Genomic DNA, 14,056 nt, shown 5'->3' on the forward strand with positions numbered 1-14,056 from the left:
GGTTGTTTTTTTTTTTTTATGTTGACCTTATATACTGCAGCCTTGCTAAATTAACTCATTCTCCTAGTTCTGGTAGATTCCTTAGGATTTTCCCACTTCTATGATCATGTCATCTGTTAATAAAGATGGTTTTACTTCTTCCTTTCCAATCTGTCTGCCTTAATCTTAACACTGTTTAGTACCTCCAGTATAATGTTTCATAGAAATGGTTAGCAGACCTTCTTACCTTAATATTTGATCTTAGATAGAATCACTTAGTTTTTTACCATTAAGATTCACTGTTGGTTTTTGTTAACTTCACTTTATTTTTTTTAAACCATAAGTGCATGTTGGATTTTGTAAAATGTTTCTTTGTAAATTTATTGAAATGATCAGTTTTTCCTTTAGTCTGTGAACATGGTGAATTGCATTGATTTTTGTATGTTAAACTAATTTTGCTTTCTTGTGATAAAATCCACTTGGTCATGATATATTATTTTTTAATATTAAATTTGATTTCTTAAGTTGAGGATTTTTACATTAGTATTGATGAAGGTCTGCAGTTGCAGTCTGCAGTTTTTCTGTAATGTCAATGGTTTGGATATCAGGATAATACTGGCCTTATAAAAGTAAGCTGAGAAAGTGTTTTGGTAAGAGTTTTTTAATCCTATATTAATATAGGATTAATATATTTTTTAAAATGTTTGATAGAATTTACTAGGGAAGTAGTCTGGGTTGATTTTGCTTTATGATTTTTACTAATAGCTAAATTATAAGAGATTTCATAATTTCCCCTCAGCTCAATTAAAAGCGTACTTTAATTGGCACAATTTGAAAATATATATTGGACTTTGCCTTGCTTTCTAGTTCTGTTAAATGTGGAAGGGACATGTATGAGAAGTTGAGAACCAGCATTTCCAACTGTATCCTTTAAATATAATAGGGAAATCATTGTAATATTTTGGCTAAATGTTTAAGCTTTTCTTGTTATAAAATACTCAGTTGCTTTGCTTTTTCACCTTCTTTTTTGTTAATTTTAGGAACATAAAAGAAGTGTAGAAAATCAAGCAGAAAGGAAATTGGAAGGTCAGAATTCCCAAAGTCCTCATCAGATCTCACAGTGTCTCAAAACAAGCTCAGAGAAAAGTGGTCATGTTCCTGCAGTGTCAAATACACAACCAGTTCTGCAGTATGGTAATCCTTATGCAACACCAGAAACAAGAGGTTATTAAAACTTTTTTTGTTGACATTAGCCAAATACGGAGGTGTTTTTTTTTGTTTGTATCTTTGTGGGATTAGAGAACTGTTCTGTTGGTATAATCAACTCTAATAGAAATCTTGTTTTATAACAAGCAGTTTTAACTGGCTTCATCTAGAAGCGATACACCATGAATGAGGAGTCTATTTGCTTATTACACATAGTTTAAAGGTCATTTGGGTTAAAAAGAAAAACATTTTTTGGATACACTAAAATGGTTCTTTATATTCTTTTCATCCTTGCAATAGACAGGGATTCTAATTCTAGGACCAGTTTTTACCCTACCTTTCCAAAATTTTTATTTCAGATGGAGCAGATGGTGCTTTTTACCCAGATGAAATCCAAAGGCCACCTGTGAGAGTACCCTCTTGGGGACTGGAGGATAATGTTGTCTGCAGCCAGCCCGCTCGAAACCTAAGCCGCCCTGATGGTTTAGAAGACCCTGAGGATAGTAAAGTAAATTGAATTTCCATTTTCTGAGCTCGTTTCTTATTTTTGTCCGGTGCAGAGAGTTACGTGTGTGTGGGAAGAGAGAATATGTATGCTTGTGTGTATACATGCTTGCTTGCTTCATCTTTTTGAATAAGTTTCAGAAGGATATTTTAGGATTTATTTGGAGAATGATCTCAGAATATTGTAGTTATAAGATAGTTTAATCTTTTTCTAAAAATGATGTTCATTATAAATCTTCATTCTCCCAAGAATCATTTTTTATAATTTTATTTTTGTGCTGGGTCTTCGTTGATGTGAAGGCTTTTCTCAAAAAGTGGCACGTAGGTGCTGCTCTCTTGTTGTGGTGCCCAGGCTTCTCATTGTGGGGGCTTCTATTGTTGTAGAGAACGGGCTCCAGGGTACGTGGGCTTCAGTAGCTGCAGCACTTGGGCTCAGTACTCGTGCTTTGTGGGATCTAGAGTACAGGCTCAATAGTTGTGATGCGTGGGTGTAGTTTGTTCTGCAGCATGTGGGATCTTCCTGGATCAGGGATCAAACCTGTGTCTCTTTCATTGGCCGGTGGGTTTTATACCACTGAGCTACCAGGGAAGCCCCCAACATAATTTCATCTTAAAATTTTTTTTAAAAGTTGAGCTGCAGTTGACCTGTAACATACTAGTTTGAGGTGTGCAACATAATGGTATTTGTGTATACTACAAAATAACATAAGTCTAGTTAACGTCCATCATCTACAGTTATAATTTTTTTCTTTGTGATGAGAAGATTTAAGGTCTGCTCTCTTAGCAACTTTCAAATATATAATACATTATTAACTGTAGTCATAGATGGTTTAATCTTAATTATCAGAGTAATTTATATTCTTTTGATTATAGATGTTCTAGATTGGAAGAAGCAAAGTGTTAATGACAATATTATTCTCTGGTGTGCATCTTTTCAGTTTTGCATGTAACTAATATATCCCATTTTAAATTAGAAGGTGAACTCTTTGTTATCTTTAGCTTAGAAAGAGGAAGAAGTGTGTGTATCATAGTTTTTTAGAGAAACACTCTTGTAGACATTATTTGTATTTAATCTCGGCAGCACAATACTGATGGACTGATGGTAATTGAATCAGTTTATGTAGCATGACATTCTTTTTTTCATTTAGGAGATTTCTTTACCATTTAATAGATAGACCTTTTTTTTTATAGCAGCTCTTGTTGGATTTTCTGTGCATTAAGAATTTAAAAGAAATGCTTTATCGTGCTCTTTGCAAGTACAGTGGTATCATGACCTGTTTCTCATTTAATCTAGTTTGCTGCATTTAATTGCTATTAACCTTTGCAGAAACTGATCAGTGTTCAGACAGGCATGATTTTAGCCCTAGAGCTCAATACCCATAATGGAGAAAAATGTATTTCTCTCTCCTGCCTTTTGGCCTCCTGTGTCCATTACTGGGAATAATTAGGAAAACTGTCAGAACTTTTGTAGCCTATTTGAAGTCTAGAGTATTATCTTACTGCTTTTTCACACCTTCACTTCACATTTTGCATATTTAATCTGATCATTCTTGGCACAGATGTTACATGTGACAAGCCCTTCTCTACTGTAGTCATCTGCTTCAGTTTAATTAGCAGAATGTTCTTTCTGATCTGTGTGCTTTGCCCTCCTGCAAACCCATGAGAAACAGTGTTAGAATCTTGTGCTCGTTTGCTGACATGCTTAAATTTGATAATGAGATAGAAGGGCTCTTAATAGGCATATTTTGGTAATTGTATTTAGCTATCAGAAAATTTTTCACATTAGACAAACTAATTTTCATTATATTCAGACCTGTTTTTTTTTAAATTCTTGTCATTACAACAACAAAAATCACTTGCACATGAAATATTTTAGTCGTTTTAGTTAGAATAAAGAAAGCAGATTTGAGTTGACCTGTTCCTTTTCTCTGGTTCTTTGCCCTTGGAAGTATTTAACAGCCATGGGACCTAGCACCTTTGAGTTGGGGCTGAAGCAGCTACACTTACAGGCCCCTATAGTTATATTGCACCATATCCCCATACTGCCATAATTCCCTCCCTTCTGCACCAAAAACATTTGTTTCTATCAGATCAAAAAGCCTTTTATGACTCACTCCCCTTTACCTAATAGTTGTAATAGCAGTAACTGTAACACTGTAATTATGATGATGGTGATAGCTACAGATGTTTCTGTAGTTTTGACAGCTAATGTTTTAATATTTTAACTCTCCATAGCTGTCCTATGAGGTAGGAACTGTTACTATTTCTATTTGAAAATGGAGGAAACAGAGATACTAACTGGCTTGCTTCAGCTCATACAGCTGATAAGTGTACTACAGCCTCGTTAGTTGGACTGTGGAAGCTGTGGTTTTACCACCTATCAATCTATCTAAATCAGAGGTTCCCAAACTTTCTCAGTTCATGGGCACCTTCAGCATCTCATTAAATTTTTTTTTCATAGAACCTCATAGGCCAAAAGAACTACTAATGATTTCCTAACAAATGTGTAGTAATTAACCATTAAAAAAAATACACATGAAAGAAAGTCATATTTTTCTTAAATAACCTGTTCCAAATGGGATATATATGGCTGTTGACCACCTGATGACTTCTCAAACCTTGAAATCAAATTGAAGCCATTTTCATTTTCTATTTCAAAGTGGTTTTCACCAGGCACCTGCTTTATATCTTAGCAACTGCCAAAATCTTAAGGATAAGATGTCATCGAAAGGAACACAGCACTGTCTAATGTTGAAACTGTGAGCTGTCTTAAACTAGTTGTTTACATGGTATCTGACAATTAAAAAATTAAAAATAATCCATAGTACCTCTGTGAATTTGCTTTGGTGCTCTAGCCTTCTGCACACTTCTTGGAATCATGGTAAAAACCCTTAATACCCAAAATTATTGGATCAACACCATTGTCATCTCCTGGGAACTTGTTAGAAATGAGGAATCTTTACCTCCACTCCAGATCTGCAGAGAATCAGACAAAATCTTTTAGTGATCATATGCTTAATAAAGTTTGAGTACACTAGGATGTTTAGACCAAAGTCCATCAAGCAAGGCTGAATTACTTTCTTTAACATACATCTCACTTTCCAGTTGTTTTCATGTCTTTGTAGAATGTGTTTCCCTTCCACCCGTACTAGCTTTACCTCCTTCTCCTCTATCTCTGAAAGACTGAGGCTCACACATTCTATTAATGTGTCCTTTGTTGGCAGCTTTCTACATGAATCCTTCACTGTGAATCTAGTATGCAGTTTTGTTGGCAGCTACCATGAATCCTTCACTGTGAATCCCCCAACTGAAGAGAGATAATTTTGATATAGACATTTTTTTTCTGATGAGCTTTTTAGTTTTTGTTCTCAGAAGGATCTGTGATTTTCAGAGGAGCTATGTGGAATGGTGCATCACCGTGACTTTGATTTCCTTTTACCTGATGGCTGATAATGTTGAGCATCTTTAACATGCTTGTTGGCTGTTTGTATATTTTCTTTGGGAAAATACCTATGTCTCTTGGCCATTTTAAAATAGAACTATTTGTCCCTTGCCAGATAGATGACTTAAAAGATCTTTCCTCCCATCTGTGGGTTGTGTTTTCATTCTTTTTGGTGGTATCTTTTGCAGCACAAAGTTTTACATTTTGATGAAGTCAGACTTATCTATCCTTTTTCTTTTGTGTGTGTGTGTGTGTGTGTTTTTCATTTTTCTATTTTATCTATCCTTTTTCTTTGCTTGCACTTTTGGTGCCACATCTCAGAAACCATTGATTTATCTAAGGTAGCTCTAGCTTTTAATTTAGGTCTTTGGTCCATTTTGAGTTAATTTTTGGATATGGAAAAGAGTAACATTTTTGCGGGCATTCTTGTCCATTATGGTTTATTACAGTATATTGAATATCCCTGTAGTATACAATAGCACTTTGTTGTTTATCCATTCTATACATAATAGTTTGCATCTGTTAGTCCCAAACTCCCAATCCAGCTCCCCTCTCCCTCCTATGGCAACAAGTCTGTTCTCTGTGAGTCTGTTTCTGTTCCATAGATGAGTTTTATTTGTGTCATATTTTAGTATTTGTCTCTTTCTGACTTCACTTAGTATGATAATATCTACGTCCATCCGTGTAGATGCAAATGGCCACTCTTTTTATGACTGGAAATTGCAACCCACTCCAGTATTCTTGTCTGAAAAATTCCATGGATAGAGGAACCTACGGTTGCAGAGAGTCAAACTTGACTGAGCAACTGAGCACTACTACATATTGTATTGTGTGTGTGTGTAGATATATAGTATGTATATATACAGTAGAATATTATATATATTTATAATATATATTATATATTCTCTTGTGTGTGTATATATACATCACCTTTATCTGTTCATCTGTCAGTGGACATTTAGGTTGTTTCCATGTCTTGTCTATTGTAAACAGTGCTGCTGTGACTATAGGGGTGCATGTATCTGAGAAAAGTGACAATTGAAAAGTAATAGAGATCTTATAAAATTATTTTCCTTTTTAAAAATATCTTTATAGTTATAAATTCAGTTGATATTCCTTCACTGACATATTACAGGAAATGGATGTTTGTTGTTGTTCAGTTGCTAAGTTGTGTTCAACTCTGTGACTCCATGAACTGCAGCACACCAGGCTTCCCTGTCCTTCACTGTCTCCCGGAGTTTGCTCAAACTCAGGGAAGTTTGGAGGAGTTTGAATAGTAACATCTCATGAAAAGAGGATGTTGACCAGTATTAATAATACAGAGTTATGAGGGATAAAGATAAACATTTATTTAAAACTTTATGTAATAGTTACCCAGAGTTATTGGTACTCTGTTCTTATGTGTTGGTTTTGGCCTTAGCAGATGTTTCTTAAAGGATGGTTTTGAGCTAAAGTAATAATTATCAACTTAGTAAAAGTTCTGTTAGGTGGTAGATCTTTGTTACTAGTTCCTGAACGGCTCAGTGGTAAAGAATCTGCCTGCCACTGTAGGAGATACGGGTTTGATCCGTGGGTCAGGAAGGTCCCCTGGAGAAAGAAATGGCAATCCATTCTAGTATTCTTGCCAGGGAAATTCCATGAACAGAGGAGCCTTGTGGGCTATAGTCCATGGTAGGGGGGTGGGGGGTGGCGGTTGTTGCAAAGAGTTGGACATGACTAAGCACCTAAACAAACAAACAATGATATCTAAATTATTTCAATTAATAATTCCTGGCAAAGGTTGAGAAATGCTGACTATCTGAATCCTAATGATTCAAATGGTGTAACTAGGTGCATATTGATGGTTTGATCACAATTGCAGTTTTTATTGTGGTTGAATACATATAATGTAAAATTTGCCATCTTAACTTGGCAAAACTTAACTATGTATTATTTTGTAACACATGGTTCTATAGCAGTAAGTACAGATGACCCTTAAACAACGTGGAGGTTAGGGGTGCCAGCCCTCTGTGCAGTTAAAAATCTGAGTATAACTTATCAGTCCCCTGTATCTGCACTTTCTCCTATATCCATGGCTCCACATTCGAGGATCCAGCCAACTGCAGATCATGTAGTACTGCAGTATTTACTACTGAAAAAGTCCCACATATAGGTGGATCTGTGCAGTTCAAATCCTTATCGTTTGGTGGTCAACTGTATATTCATATTGTTGTGCAACCAATCTTAAGAACTCTCTTCATCTTGACAAAACAGAAACTCTATTAAATGGCAATTCCTTTCTTCCCTCCGCTTCAGCCTGTCAGCTGTCAAATTTGATTATTCTAGTACCTAGGGCTTCCCTGGTAGCTCAGCTGGTAAAGAATTCACCTACAATGCAGGAGATCCTGGTTGGATTCCTGAGTCAGGAAGATTCCCTGGAGAAGGGATAGGTTACCCACTCCAGTATTCTTGGGTTTCCCAGGTTTCTCAGACGGTAAAGAATCTGCCTGCAATGTGGGAGATCTGTGTTTGATCCCTCCGTTGGGAAGATCCCCTGGAGGGCGTGGCAACCACTCCTGGAGAGTCCCCATGGACAGAGGTGCCTGGTGGCTACAGTCCTTGGGGTTGCAAAGAGTCGGACATGACAGATCGACTAAGCACAGCACAGCAGCAGATACCTCATATAAGGAGAATCATATATAGTGTTTATCTTTTTGTGGTGGGATTATTTCACTTAACATATGTCTTCAAGATTCATTTATGTTATAACGTGTTAGAATTTCCTTCCTTTTTAAGGCTAAATAATGTATGTGTACACCATACATTGTATGTATATGCCACATTTTGTTAATCCACACATCCATTGGTAGACATTTGAATTGTTTACACCGTTAGGCTATTGTGAATAATGTGGATATGACCATAAGTGTACCAATACATCTATTTGAGTTCCTGTTTTCAGTTCTTTTGGACATAAACCCAGAAATGGAATTGTTGTATCATATAGTAATTGTATTTTTATGATCATGATTGTGTTTTGAATTTAGTATGATTTTAATGTATCTTATTGTCTAAGAGATTAGTTAAACTCGTGATATGCTTTGATAAGGCAATGGCACCCCACTCCAGTACTCTTGGCTGGAAAATCCCATGGATGGAGGAGCCTGATGGGCCACAGTCCATGGGGTTGCTAAGAGTTGGACACAACTGAGCGACTTCACTTTTACGCGTTGGAGAAGGAAATGGCAACCCACTCCAGCGTTCTTGCCTGGAGAATCCCAGGGACAGGGTAGCCTGGTGGGCTGCTGTCTATGGGGTCGCAGAGTTGGACATGACTGAAGCGACTTAGCGGCAGCAGCAGCATGCTTTGATAAAAACAAGAATATTTTTATACACTAGATTTTGAATTGAGCATCCTGTAAGAAGTTTTGGGTTTCAAGTAGGGCTTCAGTTTACTGTAATATATTTCCTTTGCTTAAAAACCAGTTTGCACTAGAAAGAGCATTATGCTGATGGGTCTAAAGGTATATGAACAAGTAGGTGGCTTAGACCTTTGTAGATTAAAATTCTATTGAAAATATTTTAAGGAAAATTTAATTATTTGCAATTGTTCATAAATACATTTCAGTGTGGTATTAAGCAGTTTTGTGAAAATACCTAGGTACTTATATTTTAAAACCTGCTATTCAGAATCCTTTTGAGTTGACAACTTTCAGTGCTAAAACTTGATTATTTTAAGTGAAAGCTTTCTAAACTAGAATACTAATAAATTTGAAGTTTATTAATTAAAAAATCAGTATTGAATGATGTCCTCACATTCTTTTAATGTATATAGTAAAGCTGTATGATGCAGTGTTGAAATCCTGTTGGATGTTTTTGGTTCTTGCCTGCCTTTCTCTTTTTTACCAGTAGCCTTTTTTTGTTGCTGGCAGTGAGCCTGTTAATAGCCTCATTTCCCTAATTTGTTGTATATAAGCTAGTATGGTTTGGAAATACCCAAGCTCAATGAATAAAATGGAGTAACTGTATTTGTGAGTGAAAACTTGGTCCTTTTGCATGACAAGACTGCCAGGGACTATATTATATCAATGGACTCCTCAGATTTTATTACATACTTAACCTATTCTCTAAGTAGGTGGTTTCTTATTTCATGAACGTCTCATTGTTCTATCTAGAATTCTTCTCTAGTCCCTCTACTCTTTTATTCTGGTAGAAAATATAATAGAGTTATCCTTACCAAATTGTATATGGCTTAGAAAATATAAATTGCTTTTTAATCCCCTTGTCCACATTTTATCAGTTGGGTTAACAGGTCTGAAAGGTTGGTCTGAATCTAGCACCTTTGCTTCAGACTCTACTGTTAGCTGATTCATGGAGGCAATAAATTGGTATAAGCTGTTCAGTTCAGTCGCTCAGTCGTGTCCAACTCTTTGCGACCCCACGAACTGCAGCACGCCAGGCCTCCCTGTCCAACACCAACTCCCGGAGTTCACTCAAACTCACGTACATCAAGTCGGTGATACCATCAAGCCATCTCATCCTCTGTCGTCCCCTTTTCCTCCCACCCCCAATCCCTCCCAGCATCAGAGTCTTTTCCAATGAGTCAGCTCTTCGCGTGAGGTGGCCAAAGTACTGGAGTTTCAGCTTTATTGAGCATTAGTCCTTCCAAAGAACACCCAGGACTGATCTCCTTTAGAATGGACTGGTTGGATCTCCTTGCAGTCCAAGGGACTCTCAAGAGTCTCCTCCAACACCACAGTTCAAAAAGCGTCAATTCTTCGGCGCTCAGCTTTCTTCACAGTCCAACTCTCACATCCATACATGACTACTGGAAAAACCATAGCCTTGACTAGATGGACCTTTGCTGGCAAAGTAATGTCTCTGCTTTTGAATATGCTATCTAGGTTGGTCATAAACTTTCCTTCCAAGGAGTAAGCATCTTTTAATTTCATGCCTGCAGTCACCATATGCAGTGATTTTGGAGCCCAGAAAAATAGCTATTACTAGGGGAAAAAAAAAAAGTAGTTATGAGATTTTTGGCTCCATTAATATATTTGGCACCAGAAGGTTGTATTTTATTATAAATATCTCTTGAATAATTTCTAAATGTAGAATATGAAGAGACCTTTCATTATGTTTTTATTTTCTTAAATAGCATTTCAAAATTAAAAAAATTAATATATTTTATATATATGAGAAAATTTTGTTCACTATCTTATATGTAGTTGTTTAAGCCGATTCATGTTTCAGGTATTGTTACTGGAAGGCCTAAATCTGGCAGCCAGAGTAATGTGGCACAGAATCACAATTTACCTGTCATACATATTAAGCTTAGCAGATTCAACTATGCATCATCTTCCCTCTTTGTATGCTTAGATTTTAAAACTGGATTTTAGTTAAAGACTTTTAATTTTTGAAGTATACGAAGTACTTGTCCAATATTCCTCAGCTTCTCAATCTACTATTAGATTACTAATCCTGTTTTTCTTTTGCTCAAGTATAGCCTAAGAGAATCATTTGCCAACAGAAGTGTTTTCTCAGGTGAAGCACATGGGCGGGGGAGAGTGGGGAGCCTTGTGTTACCCCACCCCCCGACCCATTTCAGGAGGGGATAATTGTCAGAGTAACCGCGTGTTCTGCCATCCTCACCCTTGTTGATGTAGCAGCAATGTGCAAGTCTGTAAAGTGACCACTGGGTGCAGGCATGGAAATCCAAACCAGCATTTTGGTTTTGATCCCAACTCAGATGTACAGGGTTTTCAGCAGGCTATCTTGATAATCTGTTCATCAGGTAGTTATATATTAAAAAAAATTAATCTGATTATTTTACAACAGGGTTTTTGAGACTTGTAGTTTGGTGCATTGCTTTGCTTTTAACACGGTTTTCCAGTTGAATTTTCTCATGTATTTGCCAACAAAATGCACACGTAAACCTCATAGATATTGCTGGTTTTCCTTTAATTTCTACATATTGTACAGTGGATGTATATTGTCAAAGATTCTGCCTGTCTTACACACTAGTAGGTATTTAATGAGAATAATAGGAAAAGTAATATAGTCTTAAGATTTTTTGAAAGTGGCCCATGTATGGATGATAAAAATGCAGTAAAGTTACCTACATATAGGTCAGAAGTCTATTGATCTTCATTTGTTCACACACTCTGGTGTAGTACACTCTCCATTCCACTGAATATTGCTTTTTATTTCAAGGTAAGACTTAGTCCACAGTGAAATACTCTGTAAAAACAAATTACTTTCAAACTTCTATTTACAGGAAAACCTGATAACAACAGAAGTAAAGTTTTTTAAAGTAAAATCTTACTTCCTTTATACAGTGCTTGATTAAATTGAGGGACTTCTGTTTGGTTTCACTTTTTCTCAAAGTTGCAAAAATTGTTCTTTGCCTAGGAAGATGAGAAGGTGCCCACTGCTCCTGATCCTCCAAGTCAGCATTTACGTGGGCATGGAACAGGCTTTTGCTTTGATCCCAGGTAAGTTCTCTTTTTTCTGTGTAGAATTGGGATTACCAGTGGTTCTCAAGGTATGGTCCTTGAAAGTTAGAAATGTGTATGATTCAGACCTCCTGAACCCAAAATTCTTGTTGTGGGGCCCAGCAATATGTATTTTAGTGTGCCCATGCAGATGGTGCTGATACATACAGTCCTTTGAGAGCCAGTGCTGTAAACTTTAGTTGTTAAACTGAGTGAGCGCTGTTGGGAAATTACAAGCTCAATTAATCTTTATAGTTTTACAAAAGGCATATTCTGTTAGTTAACAATCGAAGAATTCCTGTCACTGAGCCTCATTTCACATAATTGTATTTTTTCGATTTGATGAGAAAAGGTTTTTGTCAATCTAGTTGTAAAATAAATTTAGCAGCTTTATAAGTGGGTTACACAGTTGTCAATAGCAAGCTTCTAGGACCAAGAAAGAGAGGTTCCTGGAGTAACTGAAGAGTTTGAAGGTAAGCTGATACTGATATTAACTAGATAAATGCAGTCTTGCCATATCTGAAGATTACTGCTGTTAGAAATCTTATCAGACATGTAATTCTTTCATTTTATTTCCTCAAGCTTTGATGTTCAGAAGAAATGTCCACTCTGTGAATTAATGTTCCCTCCCAACTATGATCAGAGCAAATTCGAAGAACATGTTGAAAGTCACTGGAAGGTGTGCCCAATGTGCAGCGAGCAGTTCCCTCCTGACTATGACCAGCAGGTGTTTGAAAGGCATGTACAGACCCATTTTGATCAGAATGTTTTAAATTTTGACTAGTTACTTTTGTATTAGGAGTTAATAATACAGTTTAACAGTTAAAAAAAAAAAATCACCTCAAATAGAGCACTAAGACCACAAGGTGTCGCTTCCATGTACCCTCTAGCGTACTTTTTGACCAAGAGCTACTTTGAGTTTGGTGTTACTGGGGTCAGGGTCAGTCTTTGGCTTAACACTATCAATAAATGTAATTTTAACCTCTGTTAATCTTACCTGCTTAGGAAATTCTTGTGTGTTTGTATATTTATTTCCCATTTTGCAAAATTATATGAATGAAGGAAATAGGGATTATTTTAGTGTTACCACATTGAAAAAAAAATGTATAGTGTTATTTAGCAGAATATTTACAAGATTGTTGACCTTGTTGCTTAAGCATGACTGTTAAAAATTATGTAGTAAAAAGAATTTATCATAAGTCTTGCAAAGTAATTCTTTGAATACAGAAACTTCATAATTTAGCCCATGAAAAAAATTTTTAACCCTCTTTAGAAAGGGAGCTGCATGTAGAATGAGATCATATGTTTGCAAGATTGCAGTGATAGCAACTGTCCTTTTATATTTGAGATGTTTGCTTTAGGAATTAATAGAAAGCATATTTTGCTAATTTTATGACTGAAAAACTTTAGAATACCTGAATAATTATTTTAAAGCCATCCTAAAGTTGTATTTCTGTCTGATGGGGAAATGGAACAAGATATGTTGGTGTAATTGTTTTATATTAAATGATCTACTGAACAGTGGTGGTTGTGGCATAAAAATCACAGAAAATGTATTTTTTCCCCTCATTTTCCTGATAAGAGTGTAACTTTAAAAAAATGTTCTCAGTAAGTGATTAAACATGTAATGCATAAACCCAAAATCAAACTAATGTATTTTTTATGTCTTTGATGTGTATAGTATTGACATTAAAGTGGACACATTTTTAGAGGTATGTAATTTCACTCAAATCTATTTGTGATCATCTTGAATGTCTTTTTGGTCCTGGGTCTTGAATTTTCTGAAATATAGTACTCTTTTAGAATATAAATGTTAAGAATTTAAAATACAGACTTTTTGATTTTTCTTTTTGTAGTTACTAAAATACTTAAGCTTGTCTTAAGCATACTAGTTACCTAAGATATTATGAAGTGCTGTATGTAAGTTGTATATACACCATCTGACTTGTATTTGTGTATCATTGAACTCCTTTAAAAGGTTTGAGTCTGGGGCAAAACAGTATTAGGCAGTCAGGTGCCAGATGTTAGGACATGGCAGATCTGGGATGCTGTTGTGAGGAATCCATGTTTTAAGCTTCAGGATAGGTTATAGGCTAAGCAGAATATATTCAGGTAAAATATGTTCAACAGTAGGAACAGTTAATAATTGTAGACCATGCTAACCTAAAAGTATACTTTGAATAGTATAGACTACTCACTACCAGTGAAATGAAATTGTTCATACTAACCTATTTTTAGGTAGCTTCTAGCCCCAGGCTTTATAAGTAGTTTACTATTGATAGAAAAAACAATGTGATTCATGCAAAACACCGATGACATCTACATGCATCAGCTGAATCCAAAAACTGGGCACCCTAAAAGCAAGGTACTAAATGGATATTCGTTTCTGTGGCAAACTGGATACTGGCCTTGATAATGGATGCTAATGAAAATAAAGAGCCATGTTTATTTTGGG

At 36.0% G+C, this 14,056-nt stretch overlaps 1 protein-coding gene across 3 annotated transcripts in view; it reads left to right on the forward strand.

Moving 5' to 3' along the window:
* The window catches only part of TAX1BP1 (Tax1 binding protein 1), an 83,458-nt gene extending 70,030 nt beyond the window's left edge, over nucleotides 1–13,428 (forward strand). For all 3 annotated transcript variants that reach the window (XM_070369469.1, XM_005891432.3, XM_070369470.1), the window contains 4 exons: nucleotides 1,020–1,203; nucleotides 1,545–1,693; nucleotides 11,519–11,601; nucleotides 12,184–13,428. In XM_070369469.1, coding sequence (XP_070225570.1) covers nucleotides 1,020–1,203; nucleotides 1,545–1,693; nucleotides 11,519–11,601; nucleotides 12,184–12,385 — 618 coding nt within the window. In that variant the 3' untranslated portion in view covers nucleotides 12,386–13,428. The remainder of the gene's footprint in view (nucleotides 1–1,019; nucleotides 1,204–1,544; nucleotides 1,694–11,518; nucleotides 11,602–12,183) is intronic.
* The last annotated feature ends 628 nt before the right edge of the window (nucleotides 13,429–14,056 follow it).

The sequence above is a fragment of the Bos mutus genome, chromosome 4, assembly GCF_027580195.1.
Source record: "Bos mutus isolate GX-2022 chromosome 4, NWIPB_WYAK_1.1, whole genome shotgun sequence".
Taxonomy (NCBI): Eukaryota; Metazoa; Chordata; class Mammalia; order Artiodactyla; family Bovidae; genus Bos; species Bos mutus.